Source organism: Rhinopithecus bieti, unplaced genomic scaffold (genome assembly GCF_001698545.2).
Source record: "Rhinopithecus bieti isolate Rb0 unplaced genomic scaffold, ASM169854v2 scaffold_70299, whole genome shotgun sequence".
NCBI lineage: Eukaryota > Metazoa > Chordata > Mammalia > Primates > Cercopithecidae > Rhinopithecus > Rhinopithecus bieti.
This window is the reverse complement of record NW_016826106.1, coordinates 62,196-81,692: the sequence shown is the minus strand read 5'-3', so window position 1 is coordinate 81,692 and position 19,497 is coordinate 62,196. Positions and strand designations below refer to the sequence as shown.

Sequence of the window (19,497 nt, the reverse complement as noted above, 5' to 3'; positions counted from 1 at the left end):
GTCTTTTCAGTAAGGCAATACTTTATTACTTGAGCAAATTTCTCCTGTTGAATACCTTATGCACTGCTCACCTTATTTGTTTGGTTTTCAGGCTATAAACCAATGGATTAAGGACAGGAGTCAAGACGAGGAAGAGATCAGCCATGGTGACATGGAGAAGAGGAGATGTGAATTTACCAAACCTATGAATTAGGGCCAGCACAATGAGTGGCACATAGAAAATGAAGACAGTGAAGACGTGGAAAACACAAGTAATAAGTGCCTTGAGCTGACCACTTTTCAGGCAATACCCAGCACTGTTTTCAAAATGAAGGTGTATGAAATGAAAATGAACATAGAATCAATTGCAAAGGAGCAGATGACAAGAGACAACCCATAGATCATGTTGACTCTGACAGGACCACAGACCAGCTTCATTACATCAGGGTGATAGCAGTAGCAGTGGGGTAGAATGACATCTTTGCAGAAGGGCAGTCGCTTGAGCAGGATTGGCAAAGGTACCATCACTATCACAGTCCTAACCACAACTGTCAGCCCCATCTGAATAATCCTGGCAGGAGTTAAAATCACAGTGTAGTGCAGTGGGTTGTGAATAGCTACAAACTGGTCAAAGGCCATGGCCAGCAGGATGGTTGACTCCATGCAGGAGAAGGTGTGAATGAAGAACATCTGTGTCAAACAAGAATGAAACTCAATCTCCCTGTGATTCAGGAGGAAGACATTGAGTACTGTAGATAGAGTTGACAAGGACAGACCCAAATCTGTAGTTGCCAGCATGGACAGGAAGAGGTACTGAGGCTCATGAAGGCTGGAGGTAGTTTTGATGACAAAGAGGATGGTGCAGTTTCCTAGGATGGCAATGAGGTACATGACACACAGGGGCGTAGAAATCCATATTTGTACAGACTCTAGTCCGTGGATGCCTGTTGGAAGAAGAATGTGTGGCTGAAACCAGCTATTGTTTATAGGTCCCATATGCAAATGTCTTGAAATGTAACCCAGGTAAGCTTCCAAATGTTTCTATTTGTACAAATAAAATCATAACTTTTAAGATAGTGATAGCTAATGCGTCTAACTCTCCTGGGGCAGCATTTACCCTAGGCAATTTACATCAAGGAATTTATCCTTAAAAGTTTCAATGCTATTGGAATAACTATCTAGTGTTTGGTCAATAGATAACTGCTGGTAAAATGTAAGAGCTAGTGGAATTATATTGGCCAAGAACACTCAATCATTAATCTAGTGAAAATGGAAATTAAGTACATAATTTTCTCTCTTATCCAAGTTCTCAGGAAAAAAATTATTCTCAGAACATATTTTCTGTCTTGATAACTTATTCAGATTACATTCTTATCTGTATTTACTTTCGTCTTTGGTGAACTTTCAAAAGACTTTCCAGCACTTTCTTTGGCATCAACATCATATTTAAGGATCTGGAAGCATGAGTATTTTTCTTGGTATTTCTACCTGTGGAAATAAAGTGTAAAATATTTCAACAACCCAGATAAAACTCAAGTCGTACTTTCCAACTTCATGGGATACTAATCATTTTTAAAATAAATTTCTAGTTTAGTTAATGCTTTGTTTTTAAATGATGTGCTGATATTTTCAAAGGAAGCTGCTCATCAAAATATAACAGAGTGATAAATCCCTGAAGTGGGTACTGATATTACTTTTCCACTGGATCTAAAATTTTATTCATCATCGCTGGCCATCAGAGAAATGCAAATCAAAATCACAATGAAATATCATCTCACACCAGTTAGAATGGTGATCTGGCAATCATTAAAGAGTCAAGAAACAACAGGTGCTAGAGAGGATGTGGAGAAATAGGAACACTTTCACACTGTTGGTGGGACTATAAACTAGTTCAACCATTGTGGAAGATGGTGTGACGATTCCTCAAGGATCTAGAACTAGAAATACCATTTGACCCAGCCAACGCATTACTGGGTATATACCCAAAGGATTATAAATCATGCTACTATAAAGACACATGCACACGTACATTTATTGAGGCACTATTCACAATAGCAAAGACTTGGAATCAACCCAAATGTCCATCAATGATAGACTGGATTAAGGAAATATAGCACATATACACCATGGAATACCATGCAGCCATAAAAAAGGATGAGTTCATGTCCTTTGTAGGGACATAGATGCAGCTGGAAACCATCATTCTGAGCAAACTATCACAAGAACAGAAAACCAAACACTGCATGTTCTCACTCATAGGTGGGAATTGAACAATAAGAACACTTGGACACAGGGTGGGGAACATCACACACTGGGGCCTGTCGTGTGGTGGGGGAACGTGGGAGGGATAGCATTAGGAGATATACCTAATGTAAATGATGAGTTAATGGGTGCAGCACACCAACATGGCACATGTATACATATGCAACAAACCTGCACATTGTGCACATGTACCCTAGAACTTAAAGTGTAATAAAAAAAAAGAGAGAGAAAAAGAAAATTAAGGGACAGATTATGCAAAAAAAAATCAACAAATAATTTCTTGAAAAAATTTGAAATATATCCATTTCAAAATATATCTTAGTTAACATTAAATACCTTGGTAACTGTCTTAAAAATAGAGAAAATGGTGTTAAGTCATATCTTTATCCTACAAAGAAGGTAGGAGGACACCTGTGACTGGTTGAATACATTAAAATTTACATATTCTGTTTAAAATTACAAATTGTCATGCAAAAACAGGAAACACTGATTCAGCTACATTTGGAAACAAGGATGGAGTAGGAACAAAGGTAATAAAACTGAGTTAAACTCTTACCTAGAAGAGCATGAAATCCAAGCAAATATCTTTTGTAAAATCATATACTTTAAAATATACACCAAAATAAAACACCAGAAGAAAATTTGAACAGAAATTAATGCAGGACTCTTTCTCAGAAAAAGGGCTAACAGCAGGGAGGACTGGAACAAGAGATTATTCCTTTTTTTTTACTCTCAGCCAAAATTAGAACTTCTGTACTGTTATAAAACCGTGTAAATGTTAAATGAAACAAAATAATCTTTCCATAAATGTTAATATATCTTTAAAACACAGACCCCAGAGGACTCATAATTTGTATATTTCCATCTATTGATGTGTAGACCTATGCTTGTTTAGTCTTCCATTCATACATTATTGGCACTGAATGTTTACTACAACCTACTATATTCTTTCATTATATGACTAGTAAGGAGAATTTTACAAAACATGTCCTTTTAGAGGAGGAAGAGTCACAATGAACATGTATAGCCCTTAATAAGGAGGTCAACTTCTTAGGGACTTAGGATACTAAGTGAAAGAATTTTTCAGCTGTACATGTGGAGTATCAGAGTCACTTATGTTTCTAAAAAAACAGAAAAACAAGAAAGTTATTGTGAATAATATAGTAGAACATCCAATCCCACCATAAACACTGCCCACGCAGTCACTGAACACGTTGCTTTTTGCAATACTAAGAAAACTCTCTTCTAAACATAAACGTCTTATTCACCATAATAAATCATGTATGTCTTTTAAGCAGAAACATAGAATATACTACAGATTCATATATGCACACATAACCAGCTCTGCCTTGGCTTCAACTTTCTTCCAGAATATCTTGGAATTCACTCTTTGGAATTCACTTCTTTGTATGCATCTTTCTCTTCTTTTATTTTTTTTAATCACTGTTGCAATTGCTGCAACCACTATCAGCATCAAGACCACCATCAAGAATACTGCAACAACTAATGTAAAAGTCAAATGTGTACTTAGTCTATATTGTTGTGTGCTTCATTTTTAAATATGCTTTGTGCTTATATTTTTGTTCCTTTTCAATAAGAATGCCTTTTTTCAATTAATTTGATTTTTTTACTCACTCTCTAGTCAGATTGGTTGTTTTATTACACTAGATGTATTACCAGATATATTACTCATTCTCACATCATGATGTGTATATACCTTTTAATATATTCTCAACTGTGATCATGCTTCATCGTAGCCAATAGTAATTTTAAACCACACTTAAAAGACACTTTGTATTCAACAATCTATAAAAATGATCCAATGCCTATTTTAAATCCCCAGAATTTTTTCCAGCCATCAAATCCCCACTGAATGTATTGCTTAATTCCTCTTTATGAATAATGAAACATATAATTTCATATTATCTTCCAACTGTTTTCCCTTACTAAATTTGACTTTAAGTACCTTTCATGTTGAGATTTCATCCTTCACATATCTGCATAAGGATAGTTCACCTCTGTTTGGAAAAGAAGGCACACGGCAAATTTTGTTTAAACAAATAAATTAATAGTTTAGAGATTCCTACCACAGCCTATAGTTGGTAATCCCCAGCAAAGGCATAAAACTTACTAGTAATCCAGGATTCATTTTAAACTTTTATGTATAGAAAGTTTTGGGGGTCGTTATTACCCAGTAGGGCTCACTTAGAATTCAAGAGTAGGTGCCATTATCTTGAAAGTTGGGGAAGAAAAGCGTATCATCCTATGTAAATATTAATTCTACTATTTGTCAACTGGCTCAATTTCCAGGTATTCTTATCCTAATTTCCTTTTATCTTGTTGTGGATTACCCATTCCATTAAGAAACATATCCTACAGATTATTCCTGTCACAAAGACATTTAACTGTTTCAGTTAGCATGTCCCACTTCCAAATTCACCCCTAATCACTTTAAGATGTATAATTTCTCCTTTCTGCCCCAGAGCCCTCAATTGAGTATCTCCTAAAAACAATGCCTCATCCCTATTATTTTAGTGGAAATAAAGTGAATTAAGAGTTACTCCACATAGTGTACAATCTTCTCTCCATAAAACCAGCACCATCTAAAAAAACTAACAAGAGAATTCAGCAGCACAGTTCTGCTCTTTCAGTCTCACCCTCCTTGGCATTGGCAAGGGAGTGGATAGACTCTTATAAGATGTCAGAAACTTCTTATAGAGGCACCTGCATCACAGCAGAGTTATTTATTGCAATAAATAGAGAATTGTGGATGGAAGGTGGCCAGAGGAAGATTATCAAAATAGTTCCATGAGATATTAATTTAAATACTATTTACACACAGTGTCACAAAAAGAAATTACTTGGAACTAAAACCATGGCAAATTTGCTTTTCTTAATACCCTAAAGTCCTTTTAATTAATCACACATTCATGCCTGAGAGCAGCTGAATCCTTACTATTCAACACAAACACTTGATGAGCTTTTCTTTATAAGTGATTGTTCCTAATACTTGGTTTGCTATTTTTTTTTTTTTTTTTTTTTTTTTTGGTGAATCCTTTTGAAATGGGATTCTCTACTTTTCTCTGAGAAGTTGAGTATTGGAAACCATCTCTTTCATTACCATTGTAATAGATTCCCATTATTATGATATTGTGTCAGAACATTGCAGTGCTGTAGATTTTTTGCGAGGTATACTGCCATATATGACAGTCTGAGTTAGTGTGGCCTCATTAAAGTTGTTTTTTTTTTTTTCAGATTTTCTCCTCTTTTCTTCCTGTAAAGCTGTTGCCTATAACTTTTGCCCACTCTTTTAAAAATTTTACTGCATCTTTCCTGTGATTATAAATTCTTCCTCTTTTTTGAATGTTTCAAAGGTAAAATATTGCAGGCATCCAAATGCCTAATACAATGACTGGTATAGAGAAGACATTCAATCTATACTTGATCAATGTAGAATGAATGGACAGGGACTTCTGCTGTCTGACAAGATGCAGTAAGAGGAGTAGAATTTACCTTTCCACCTAAAACAATGAAAATAATTAGGCAAAATATATGCAGCAAAGATTTCTAAGACATTTAATATCTAGCAATGAAATAATAAATAAACTAGGTCCTATAACTGCTGCAGCTGATTGCTTTGAGATAATTTGTAGACCGTGGTAAATGGAGAGGAAACCCAGATAGAGTCTGTGAACTGCCTGAGTTAAAAAATTATTGCTGAGAATTCCAGGAGACCAAAGTATCTAGAGTTCATGGCACTGGAGAAGAGACAGATGCACAAGAAAGATACTACTCAGGCTTTGGCTGTCCTCACTATCCTTCCTGTTGATTAGTAGTACATTTAGAATCCTCCCTGCCAAGCTGACACCCCCTGCCATGTTCCCATGTAATCGTTTTTATGTTGTCTTGTCTGTGCATCACTTGCCAGGAAATAACTTGCAGGGATGTTCTCCTCACATGATCAGGTTCCCACACCCTTCTCTGGTTCATTGGTGATGCCCACTACCAACGCCATACACGCCAGTATAGACGTCTACATTGCTGCACTTCAACTATTTGTTTTAGGACTAAATTATTCAGGATGGAAAGGAAAACTAAAGGGGTGGGTAGACTGAAGAGAAACAAATGCAGAATAGGGAGGTGAAGAGTCAGCTGCGTTCACATTCAATTCAATATGTTTAATTTTTCTGCCCAATTATCTGTGATGTTGATTTTAAAATTATAAAATCCTCAAAATCAATATCTTTTTTCTATATTGTCTTGAGCAAAGCATAAGCTTTCATTTTGTCTTTATTAATCAAATTTATAATATTTTCGAAGTTAGGCCTTCCGTGTAAAGAGTTTATAATAGATATAAAACTTCAATACACCTCATATTTTTCTAGTTAACTTCTCTAATGAAAACATTTATTTAAATTGATTGCAAAAACATCATCTCCATGAGTCTTTGTCCCAAGTCCCTGGATGAACATAATGTCTATTCTGTGTTGCTATACATGTATGCTTGAATATCTCCATCATTCCTGTTCTGATCTGCTTTGAGGGGTGGTTATTTTGTCCATGTTTTGGTGTCTTCACATGGATAAGACATTCTTGAAGTAGATAATATTTATGTTTTATATTTGAATCTTTCTTTAGCATAGTACTATACACAGAGTGACCTTTAATACATTTTCATTAATTTATTTAATTACTGTATACATTGAAAATTCATTTATTTTGTTGCTTTATCTGTTACCTACCTTTTTCCTTTCTCCAGGAATATTAGGGAAGTTTGAGTCGAAAAAGAAATGAAGGAGGAGGAAAGAAATGAGCTAATATGAAAACACATGATAGAAGAAAAAATATGAGCAAATGTTAGGGTAGGTGGGAGGGAATAGTGGGAGCTATAGTTCATTTGTGTGAACAATGAGTGGATACTATCTCCTAAGTTAGAATAAAGCAATATGAGTGCTCACTTCGCACATTGCCTGTTTAACTGAAATACATGCCTATTGTAACCTGTAAAGTGAAATCATGGTGCTAATATATGCAACATTCAGTTAATACAGCACTGTGAAAAGCAAAGACTACCTGCACTTTTACTGTATTTATCTCCAAGTATATTATTGAAGAAAGAAAAAAGGCACTCCTTTATGAAGACTTCATTTTAAAGTATAAGGATAATCATTATCACTGATTCAGTGGTGTTAATCTCCTAAAAAGGCCACAACAGTATTCCACATCTGTATTTCTGGAGCTCCAGGAATGATAATGTGATTAATTACTATAATGAATCAGATATAATGAATCAGAAAAGGAAAACTCTCTGATGTGCAAGACCCTACTAGAGACTTCATGCTTGATGTCAAATCAATAATTGAACATTGTACTTAGACCATATTTGAAATTCATTAAAGTTTATAATTATTGTTGTTACCATCACCATAATAACCAGTAGCAATAACCCTACAAAACCATGATAACTTTCATGTCAGTTAAGTCTCTCTGGCTTATTGGTGAATCAGGAGTGATCACCAATTCTTTTGTAAAGCAATCACTTTCCTACAATGCCAAAGTTCACACTTACCCTGATAAAATAACTGTAGTTCTTCATTCTCTCTCTCTCTCTCTCTCTCTCTCTCTCTCTCTCTCTCTCTCTCTCTCTGTCTTTCCTTTCTTTATTCCATTCCAAGGTCTAGTATTGGAGCACAGAGTAAAAGATGACCTCTTCAAAGCAGAGCAACCCTGGAGACTTCTGGTACACCATGCTTGGTATCTCAGGAATGAAAGATGCACACACATGAGTCTCCATCCCATCTGTTTATCCCCTGTACATAGTAGTTGTTGTAGGCATTACCTTCTTCTTATTATTCATCTTTACTGAGGGGAAGTCTTTATGAACCCATGTACCTTTTTCTTTCCATGTTGGCCCTAGCAGATATCCTTCTCTCCACAGTCACCACACCAAAGGTGCTAGCAATCTTCTAGTTCAATGTGGAGGGTATTTCTTTCAGTGGTTGTGTGTCTCAGATGCTTTTCCTACACTTCATTTTTGTGGCAGAGTCTGCCATATTGCCGGCCATGGGATTTGACCATTACGTGGCTATCTGTTATCCACTAAGATATACTGCCCTTCTGACCACAACAGTCAGTGGAAAAAATGGGTATCACATCTGTGACTAGGAGTTTCTTCATCTGGCCTGTGATAGCATCAAAATCAGCATCTACCAGGGAGTGATTGTGGCCTTGTTTTTCATATGCCTGGATGTGGTGCTTATCATCATCTCCTATGTCCTTATACTTTGTTCTGTGTTTAGAATTCCTTCCCAAGGTGCCCATCTCAAGGTTCTGGGTACTTGTGGCTCCCATGTGTGTGTCATCCTTCTATGCACCAGCTTTCTTTTCCTTCTTTGCTTACCAGTTTGGGGGCCACAGTATACCATTCCATATACATATCCTTCTTGCTAATCTTTAGGTGGTGGTACCACCCACTCTCAACTCCATCATTTATGGAGTTAAGACCAAACAAATTCAAGAGAGAGAGTTATCCAGGTCTCTTCCTTGAATAAGACATTTTATTGATATAGACTAAAGAACTTAGTCCTTCATTTTAAAAATTTTTTAATGTAACTCTACAACTCAAGAGAACCTAATGACAATAACAGAATGTTTTTGAGTGAATGAGTCAACATTACAGTCTTACTGTTTATGCTGCTTTTGTTCATGACAATATTAGAGGAAGGACACCTTATTTGCTGTGTGATATTCAGCCTTGTTACAACAGGCTTAAAGTATAATAATTCAACAGCTAATTTCAATTTTTTATTGACACAGAAAAAAAGGCTACCTAAAGATACAGCCCATTCTCACACATTAGAAAAATAGGTAAAAAAAAAAATCCCAAATTAACCTAACAGAATTTTAGCTTATTTTCCTATAATATTACATCTATAATTCACAGAAAATATACTCATATATTTAGTATCATAATCTAACAATTGAACATTTGCTCTCTGACTTCAAGTTTTGAATTCCAGATGTCTAAATTTGTCAAGAATATTTATTCTTTCCCAGCTTTTGTATATTTATACTTGTAATGGTCATGAAATATTATCTACCTTACAAAGTTGTTAAAAAGATTAAGTGATATGATCAATGCAAAGTTCCTAAAACAGAGCTTAACATAAAATGAAAATCAAATAATGCCGCTTATTGTCATTATTAGCAATTATATTACCAAGCTGCATCTTACAAACACTGGACCAGCAGGAGAGAGAAAGAGAGAGGCCTCTTTATTTCTTCCTTCCTATTTATAATGTTATGGAATACAATGATTTTAGGTAATCTTGGGACACGAAACCAATTTAGTTTCTTAGAGGGGAGCCAGAAGAAAGATTTCATCAGAGATAGAGTTCAATATTGTTAGCAGACATGTTAATTAAAGCTGTTGAAATGGATAATAAATTCATACCTGCTCCCTTAATAAATGTAAAAGTAGCAATTATATTCTTGGTCATTGTATGATAGCACAATGAATTGCATTTTTTATACCATAGAAACAATAATTATTACTGTTTTTGGCAACAGTAAAATGTATTCATCAGGAAATCAAAGCCACAATGAGATGCCAGAGAACATAATAAAACAATAATGAATAATTAAGTAATAAAAGCATTTTACATGTTTACTTGTACAAGTATGCACACAAACTCACAAATGCATGTTTATATGCTCATAACATTGATGACAGTGAAGTACTAAAGCATCATAAATGCCCAGGTTGAGTATACTAAAATGCATCCAAAAAATAGAGTAGTGCAATTTTTACAGACTAAATTACAATTAAGTGCTTATATGGAGATAAAAGTATTTTGAAAATAAATTAGAGGTTGCAGAATGATACATATTATGTTATCTCAATTATATAGGTGTATACTTATTCATATATAGACCCACATATACATGATGTTAGCAAAGAAATTAGGAAAGAATATTTAAAATGTGCAATATTGTGTAAATGTTTAAATATAACATGTTAATTAAAATAAATTTAATAATTAAAAAACATATCTATCCTTTCTTTTCAAAATGAGATGTATATTATTATTTTAATCTTATTGTACTTGTCTTATGGATAATTCTGTTGTTTTCTTTATATAACATATAATCTTACATCCAAGTTGTTATAATATGTAAAATCTTGCATAATAACTAATTAAGTAATTATTCAGGCTTTCACTGACTCCTGAAATTATTTTGTAAGTTTTATTATAATTTTCATTATCAGATGAAGGATATTTTCAGGGCATTTTTGTGGGAGGGTTGCCAGAGAACAATATTATGCCTGCTTGAAAATATTTGTTTTTTTGTTTTTTTGTTTTTTTTTTGAGACGGAGTCTCACTCTGTGGCCCAGGCTGTAGTGCAGTGACGCAATCTCTGCTCACCACAAGCTCTGCCTCCCGGGTTCACGCCATTCTCCTGTCTCAGCCTCCTGTAGCCAGTCTCCTGTAGCTGGGACTGCAGGCGCCCGCCACCACCGTGGCTGGCTAATTTTTTGTGTTTTTTTTTAGTAGAGGCGTGGTTTCACCGTGTTAGCCAGGATGTTCTCTATCTCCTGACATTGTGATCCACCCGCCTCAGCCTGAAAATGTTTATTATTAGCTCATTGTCAAACATGAGCAATGAAAACATTTATATGGCATAGAACTATTTGTTCATGATCTGTTTTTTCAAAATTCTAGGTATGTATTTTTCAAAAAATATTAACTAATACTTTAAATGGCAGAATTAATTAAAGCGTACCTGTTATAAACTGAACACTAAGGTCACATAATCCTGCCAATAATTTGGAATTCATAGTTTTTTGTAAATCGATCTTCTCTGATCCCAACTATTTATATCTCTTGTTCTATCCTAATGCACTATTTGTTTCCTCCAGAGAACTGGTCAAAATGTGTAATTATTTTATAAATTTTATTGTTTATTGTCTTCCTCCACCTTTTCCATCACCCTCAAAAGGTAAACACTATAGAGTTCCCCTTTGGTGTCTGCACGGAATGGGTACCAGGATCTTACACACACACCAAGATCCATGGGTACTCAAGTTCCTGATATAAAATGGCCTGGTGTTTGCAGATAGCCTATGCACATGCTCCTGTAAACTTTAAATCATCTCCAGATTACTTTTAATAACTAAAGTCTCTACAGATGCAATTTATTTTTATTTTCCAAATAATACTGAGTTTCCCGTTTGCTGATTACCATTGTGGAAATTTCCCATGTTTCAAATTCTTGGAGATGTCTTCCTGTGGGGAAGGCATTCCATGAGCTCTGATCACCCACTCATACATTAGGTCAGAGATTTAACTTCTCACCAGGTGGTCAGCCACACACATTGAAAACAAAAGCATTTCACAAGCACAGGCCCTCTGCAGCCACAGATCAGCTTAAGTTATAGCTTTGGATGGGCACTACAGCATTGACCTACAGGGCAGGAGAAAAGTTACAGGAACTTCCCTTTACATCAAGATACTGTGTCAGCAGATTTAGGATCTCCAATTATCTTGGCATCTTAATGCCCAGACCCAGAATCTCATGGACATTATTCTTGAAGATCAAGTTAAATGGATAAAGCATGGATCACAGTCAAAGATCCTGTTTATCTGGCATAGTATGAACCCTCTGGATGTTATTTCCAAATCTATAAAATCCAAAGGTGACTCTTCAGTGATCTTCTAGGTTTGTAGAGGGGCTAAAGAAACCTTTAAAAAAGATGATTCAGGCCGGGCATGGTGGCTCACACCTGTAATCCCAGCACTTTGGGAGGCCGAGGTGGGTGGGTCACGAGGTCAAGAGATCAAGACCATCCTGGCCAACATGGTGAAAACCTGTCTCCACTAAAAGTACAAAAATTAGCCAGGTGTGGTGGCGGGTGCCTGTAGTCCCAGCTACTCGGGAGACTGAGGCACTGTCTCAAAAAAAAAATAAAATCATAGAAAAGATAATACATCAAAACAGGGATGTAAGGATACTTTAGTTAAAATGAGATGCTCAGTTTAAAGAAATAGACTGTTAGCTACTAAAGCAATAATTCTCAAGAAAGGTGGTACAAGGTCTGACTGCATGCCATTAAAACGATGGATTTGACAGAGTAAAGGGCAAAATGACTTCACAATCATAGACAGAGGGAGAGCTGTGAGAGTCAATGATTGAAGGACAGAATCAATCAGATACCACCAAAGTAAATCTATCAGGTTTATCATTCCAAGATCAAATATCAGCCTGAGAAAGGTTGGCAGGGATTCAGAAAAAAACTGGAATTCTCCAAGGCACAAGGTCAGTCAATGTATCCTGGGACTATGTAAGGGTAATTTAGGGACCTAGATGACTCAGAATCATCTCCTTTCCTTGCTTAGGAGTCTCAGTACAACATTCAATGAATTGTTCTAGGTATCTGGATATAATGTTACTTAAAATGAACTTTAGAATGTGCATCAGATGTGTCAGAAGGAAATTATGGAAATGCAGAAAATAGGCTATTATTGAAGAGTCAAAAAAGGAGTAATTATTGTTGGAGATTACAAAACAAAATAATGACTAGAATATATAGAAACATAATGGAACTTAAAATGGAAAAATGTGGGATTTCAAATAATTTTATTGAGTGCAATATAATATAATTAATCAGGAAACACATTGGACATTAAACATTAGAACAAAATATAGTCTATGACTAACGGGGCAATCTGTGGACTCAGACTGCCAATAATCAAATCTCTGCTCCACTTCTTCTAATTACAAAACCTTAAGGAAGTCATTTTATCTATGTGACCACTAATTTTTTACTGAAGAATTATAAATAAAACATTTATGATGATGCCTGGAACATAATAAATGGAGACTTAAAATAAGAAACATATTTGTATTACTTGGTTATAGTTGTAATCTAGGCTCTTTTTTTTTTTTTTTTTTTTTTTTTTACTGGACAGAGGATTCAAATGAGACAACACAAATAAAAATATGGATTAAAGTTAAATATTTTCAAATGATTCAAATGGTTTTCAAGTGGTAGCTGCTATTGGCATTATTATTTTGAGAAACTAATCAAAAAAGTCTATTTCTTTCTACTTTGGCAGTTATTGGTTTTCTATATCTCTTGCTCAGTTGCTATTGATAGAGTAGGAGTACAGAAAGATTATTTGGTTTGTGTACAAACTAACATCAAGATTATTTTTATACTGTTAATTTCATCATATGTAATTTATTCAAATATTCCAGTCTCCCTATGAAGCTTCCTCCACCATCTGGCCATGTGGATAAACCAGATAGCAGGGGCCATGGATAAACAGTATAATAAACAATATACAAGAATGCTGCCAGACTAATAAAAATGGTTGAGATAACAATTGATCTGTTAGTAATTACTTGAACAATGTTAGATAGCAATACTTATCTTTTCCATAATGGGTGGATCAAAATACCCTGATGCAGCTAGCTATAATAAGGTATTAACTGTAATAGATAATCTATCTTATGCACTAGTATGATTCTCAGCCCACTGTATGTACATTTCTGATTTATAAAACTTATCACAGTATTACAGATGTCAATTTTACTGACTGATGATTGTGGGAAAGTGAAGAACGTATCTGTAACATAAAATATTATTGAAATGCAACATTAAATCTATGTTTAAATACTTATTGACTCTTACCCTTTTAAACTTCGTTGTTGACTTTAAATACATACACATTTGATCTGAACTTAGGCTCCTTTCAAGCAGAACAATCTCTAGACTCTTCTTCGTATCTGTTGGGTCTTGATACTATAAATAATAGGGTTCATCATGGGTGGGAAAATAACATAGATGTTGCCCATGAGGACATGAACCAATGGTGAGAGGCATTTCCCAAAGCGATGCACCATGGTCAGACCAATGATTGGGATGTAGAAAACCAAAACAGCCCAGATGTGAGACACACAGGTCTGCAAAGACTTAAGTCTCTCCTTCCAGGATGCGATGGCCAAGACTGTATGCAAAATCATAATATAGGAGATAAGTATGAGCACTGCAACTAACAACAGGTTGCTGATCACCAGTGTCAGACCATAGTTGCTGTTGAAGCGGATGTCTGAACAGGCAATTCTAATTAAGTCTTGGTGCAGGCAGAAGGAGGGAGAAAGGATGTGAGGATGGCAATAATTTAAGAACTTCAGAAGGATGATGACTGGAGGTGTTAGCAAAGAACTCCTACATAAGATTGCCACCCCTATCTTCATGATTTTGTCATTAGTTAGGATGGAAGAATAGCGCAGTGGGTTGCAAATGGCGATGTAGTGGTCAAAAGCCATAGCGAGGAGGACAGAGGACTCCATGAAGGACAGACCATGTATGAAATAGGACTGGGCAATGCAGGAATCCAGGCTGACCTCTTGAATGAACCCCAACAGGATCCCCAGCACCGTGGGCACAGTAGAAAACCCCATGCACAGGTCAGTGAGGGCCAGCATGGCCAGAAAATAGAACATAGGCTGGTGGAGGCTTGACTCAGTCCGGATCACATGGAGCACCATGCAGTTTCCCAGGAACACCAGAACATAGATGGAAGAGAAAGGAGTGCAGAGCCAGGGATAGTGAACTTCTAGGCCAGGAAAACCAGTGAGAACAAACCTGAAACTATTGACGTTTGAGTTAGAGATAGACATTAATAGAAGATTGAAAACACTTCTAGAAAAATGCAAATTACCTAAGTTTGTAATCTCCTAATTTTTAGTAATGTTTGTCTGCTTTTGGAAAGAAAATAAAATATAATACAATTTCCTGTAATTGTCATAAATTCAGCAAAACAGAGACCTTATTCTTCATCTCTAAGGGCACAACTCTGTTGCCTAGACATGGAATTTTCAGTGCTAGTGATTAGAGATGACGGAAGACTAGGGAGTTTTATAAAGGAACAGTAATATTACTGGGCCCATGAGATTTAGATTCTAGGCTAGACTTCTGGGAATCTCCGTTCATTAAAGGAAAAGAGTGTATGATCACTGGTACTGCTGTTAGAGTTGGCATCAACCTCAGGAGAATGTGAAAATATGCAGTCATTTTTCTCTTGAGTACTACCCTCAAACTGTAGTAAGTTTCCAAAAGATGTTAACTAGTTAAAGCAACCTAACTTTGCAGCAGATAAAGATTATTCCACAGAAACTACACAAACTCAGTTAAACCAAAACTTTTTTACACATTCCACGATAGCCCCTCTCCAAATTATTTACTTATTTAAATTTAACTTTATTTTCTTCTCTATTTTGGTGTACTTTTCATCCTGTGCAACATTTTTGTCTTTTCTGAGTCTCACAATGTAATCTTATGTCTTTCACGTATAATTGGAATGTGTTTAAATTTTTTATTTTTCATTTTCATTTTAGCCATTTGTATTTATATTTTTATATTTTTATTTTAGCCATCTGCTTGTGTGCAGTGATTTCTCATTGTGGTTTTAATTTGCACTTTCTTAATGAATAATAGTAATTGGGAAATAATACATTCAAATGCAATGTGTCATTAAAAGTAAATTAACAAACAATTTGATGTCATATCACTGTAGATATTGATCCTGCCAGACATCATAAGTTTGAGCGGTAATACAGACCTCAGGAGAAAATATAGATTTTAATAAAATGTCAGATCGTTTAATAGATGTTTCTCTTGACTTACATCTTTTTTGTATCTTGTAAGATCTTCATGTATCAGAAAAAAAATACTATGGGAGACTGGCATACATTTTAAACTAAATACTAAACAAATATTTGATAATATCTATTTTATCTATGATGGTGTTAGCTCTTTGCAGGTAATATAAAATCAGTTATTGAAGCAGACCACATTTTTTGGTAATAATCAAATAGTCATAAAGATAGTCTATCTTGGCCAAGACTCTTGTAGCTGTATGTACTACCCACTACATTCAGCGCCTCTTCCACATTAAGTAGAAGGCAACATGATGTGAGTTTCTTTGGTTAACAGAATCTATGGATTATTAGAGCTTATAAATATATTACTAGGATTTCATCTACAAACAAAGCTCTATGGAAAGCTAACAAAATGATTTGCATAGTTGGGTAATTGAAAACTATTTGAAAACTATTTTTTAACCTGAAGTGATTAATATTTTAAGAAGAATATATTTTAAAATATATGATAATATCTAATTTATATGAATACTTAGGTATGATCCTCATAATGTAACTGAGTATCTAAGCAATATCCTTGGAAAAGGGGAGTTAATAAATCTAATAAAGATAAAAAATTACCTTGACCCATAATTACATTCAAGATGTGCTTTTTTGTTTTAAATAAGGATTCAATCAAAATAAACATCAGTGACTAATGCAATAAGCATTAATTTACAATGCTAAGAAAATACAATGCGTAAATATGAACAAAAGGTTAAATAGTACAAGGTACAAGGAAAATAAATGCCACTATTTTTCTTTGTAAAGATTAAGCTCTTTATTTTTAGATAATGGTAGGTTCCCATGTAGTTGTAAGAAAACAAAAAAAGAAATGTTTCAGATAGATCTGTGTACCTTTCACCTAGTTATGTTATATTTGCTTTTTAAATTCCAACTTGAGTTTACTATAGTGAATTCCTTTACACTTCATCCACGTGTTGATTATGTTCATGTAACATCATGCTGTACAGCTTCCAAACAACCAGGAAATTGCATGGGTGACAGCTGTCAAAGATGGCCCATTCCAAAGGACAAAACAGAAAGCTTTCACTTGAGCTTCTTGCAGTCATCACAGTTCATTATTCACCTCCTTAATGTGAAATTATACCTTCCTCTATTTAGAGGTTTTAAAAACTGTTATAAATCAGAGTAAAGGAAATATCAAATATGGAAAGGAATGGAATCTGTATTTGTACTGTGGACTGATTGTATAGTACAAACTGTGTGGGTCACAGACGCATCATGTTGTGTATCCCTTAAAGGGAAAGGAGGTCATCTGGAGATGAAGGCTAGAGAAAAGAACAAATGTAGGGTTGATGAAGAGAAGAGACAGAAGAAGGCAGCAGGAAGTGGCTCCAAGGTTAAGGCTCTACCACAAAGAATAGTGAAGGATGCTCTGGAAAGTGGCTGAGATGCATGGAGATAAACTAAGAATCTGAGTATGAAATGTTTGTTTTGGGAACTCCTGGTATATATATGTGATTCACATGCAAGGGGCCAATCCAAGGAGAAAAATAGGGACTCCTGTATCTTTTCCTCTGTTCTTTTCGTCCCTGTCTATTTCCTTAGAAACAAATCCATCAGGATCAGAAATTCCCATCCAAGAGAGAACTGCTCTGAAGATGTTCAATTCCCAAGTGTTTTGAAAGCAGATGCTAGCTATACCAAATGGATTTTTTACAAATGTTTATTTTTAAATTTACATACAATAATTATATATATTTATGCAGCAGATAGTGATATTTTGATATATATAATGTGTATTGTGATTAGATCAGAGTATCAATCCTCTCAAACATTTCTCATATCTTTGTTTGAGAAATGTTCAATATTTTTCTTCTAGGAATTCGAAACTACATAACACATTATTGTTAACTATAGTTATCCTAAGTGGTGTAGAATAATAGAACTTATTCCTTCTATCCAGCTGTAATTTTGTACTTCTTAAAAAAAAAATCTCTCCTTCTTTCCCCTTTTCTCTATTAGTCCCAGCCTCTAGTATCATCTGCTATATTTTTTGCATCTAAGAGATCGTTTTTTTAGATTCCACATATGAATGAGAACATGTGGTATTTGTGAAGCCTTCCCCAGCCTCCAAGGACACAGTAAATCCTTTCCTCCCAAGACACTTTACTCTTATCCTCCTAAAAGATTAATTACATAGGGATACAACTATTTTTCAATGTGTGTCTCTCCACTATATTGTAAACACCTTGTGGTTGAAAGATATTTTATGTTTTTATGCATCTAAATACAGTACCTGATGTAAGTAGATCCTTCATATCTGTTTATTGAACACACATATAAATTATTTATAGTAAATTCTATGGCCCCTTCAATAATACTGTTTTTTAAAGTTATGGAGCACATTCTGGGTTAGAAGTCTTTATTAATGTATAAATCACTGCACATCACTTCCATTGTAGAATAATTGAGACTTTCCATATGTCTCTGGAATCAAGAATGGAGGTTGCTCAAAATATTGAAAATGGAAGTACCGTATGACCCAGTAATTCTACAGCTGGATTTATATCTAACATAATGAAATATGAATTTGAAAGAGATGTTTGCACTCTCACGTTCATTGCAGCATTATTCCCAATAGCTGAGATATAAACAAACAATCTAAGTGTCCATTAACAGATGAGTAAATAAAGAAATTATAGCATCTTTATACAACGGATTATTATTCACCTTAAAAAGAAAGAAATCTTGCCATTTGTCACAACATGAATAAAACTGCAAGACATTATGCTAAGTTAAAAAGGTCAGACAAAGAAAGACAAATGTTGTATGCTATCACTTACGTAAAATCTAAAATGCCAAACTTAGAGAAACAGAGGGTAGAGTGGTAGTTGCCAGGGATTGAGGGGTGAAGGAAATGGGAGATATTGGTCAAAATTGAAGATTTTCAATTATAAGATGAATACATTCTAGATATTTAAGGTACAGTAAGGTAAGTATATTTAATAATTACGCATTATATACTGGAAATTTGCTAAATGAGTAGACCTAAAAATTCTCACACTACACACACACACACACAGACACACACAAACTACTACATGGGATGAAGGATGTGTTAATTAGCATAATTGTTGAAATCATTATGCACAATATACTTGTGACAAAATGCCACTTTGTATGCCTTAGATATAAACAATTGTTTTAATTGCCAAGCCTCAATAAAGCTAAAAATACTGCTGAAACAATTGGACATTCATATGCAAAAAAATGTTAATCTAGATACAGACTACATACTATTTCCAAAGTAGAGCACAGATCTAAATACAAATCATTAAGATAGAAAACATGGGAAACAATATGCATGATTTTGGGCTTGGGTGTTGAATTCAGTCAGGTATATTTTTCTCCAGCAACTAAAAGACTACTATAGTATATGTGTGTATGTGTATATGTGTTTGTGTGTGTGTATATATATGTATACGTGTATATATATAAGCATATATACACACACATATACCTATGCATATGTATATTTGTGTATACATATATTTATATACATATATACACACATATACACG

At 34.8% G+C, this 19,497-nt stretch overlaps 1 protein-coding gene and 1 pseudogene across 1 annotated transcript; both read right to left on the bottom strand.

Annotated features, from left to right (window-relative positions):
• Positions 1-25: 25 nt before the first annotated feature.
• On the bottom strand, positions 26-975 carry LOC108522841 (olfactory receptor 51A4-like; annotated as a pseudogene).
• A 13,039-nt stretch (positions 976-14,014) lies between these two features.
• LOC108522846 (olfactory receptor 51V1-like) lies at positions 14,015-14,929 on the bottom strand. Its single transcript, XM_017863292.1, has one exon. It carries the CDS (start codon positions 14,927-14,929, stop codon positions 14,015-14,017), a length of 915 nt encoding a protein of 304 aa, XP_017718781.1.
• Positions 14,930-19,497: the final 4,568 nt, after the last annotated feature.

Coding starts and splice junctions, on each gene's coding strand:
- LOC108522846 (XM_017863292.1), bottom strand. CDS start 14,929: ATGTCTATCTCTAACTCAAACGTCAATAGTTTCAGGTTTGTTCTCACT.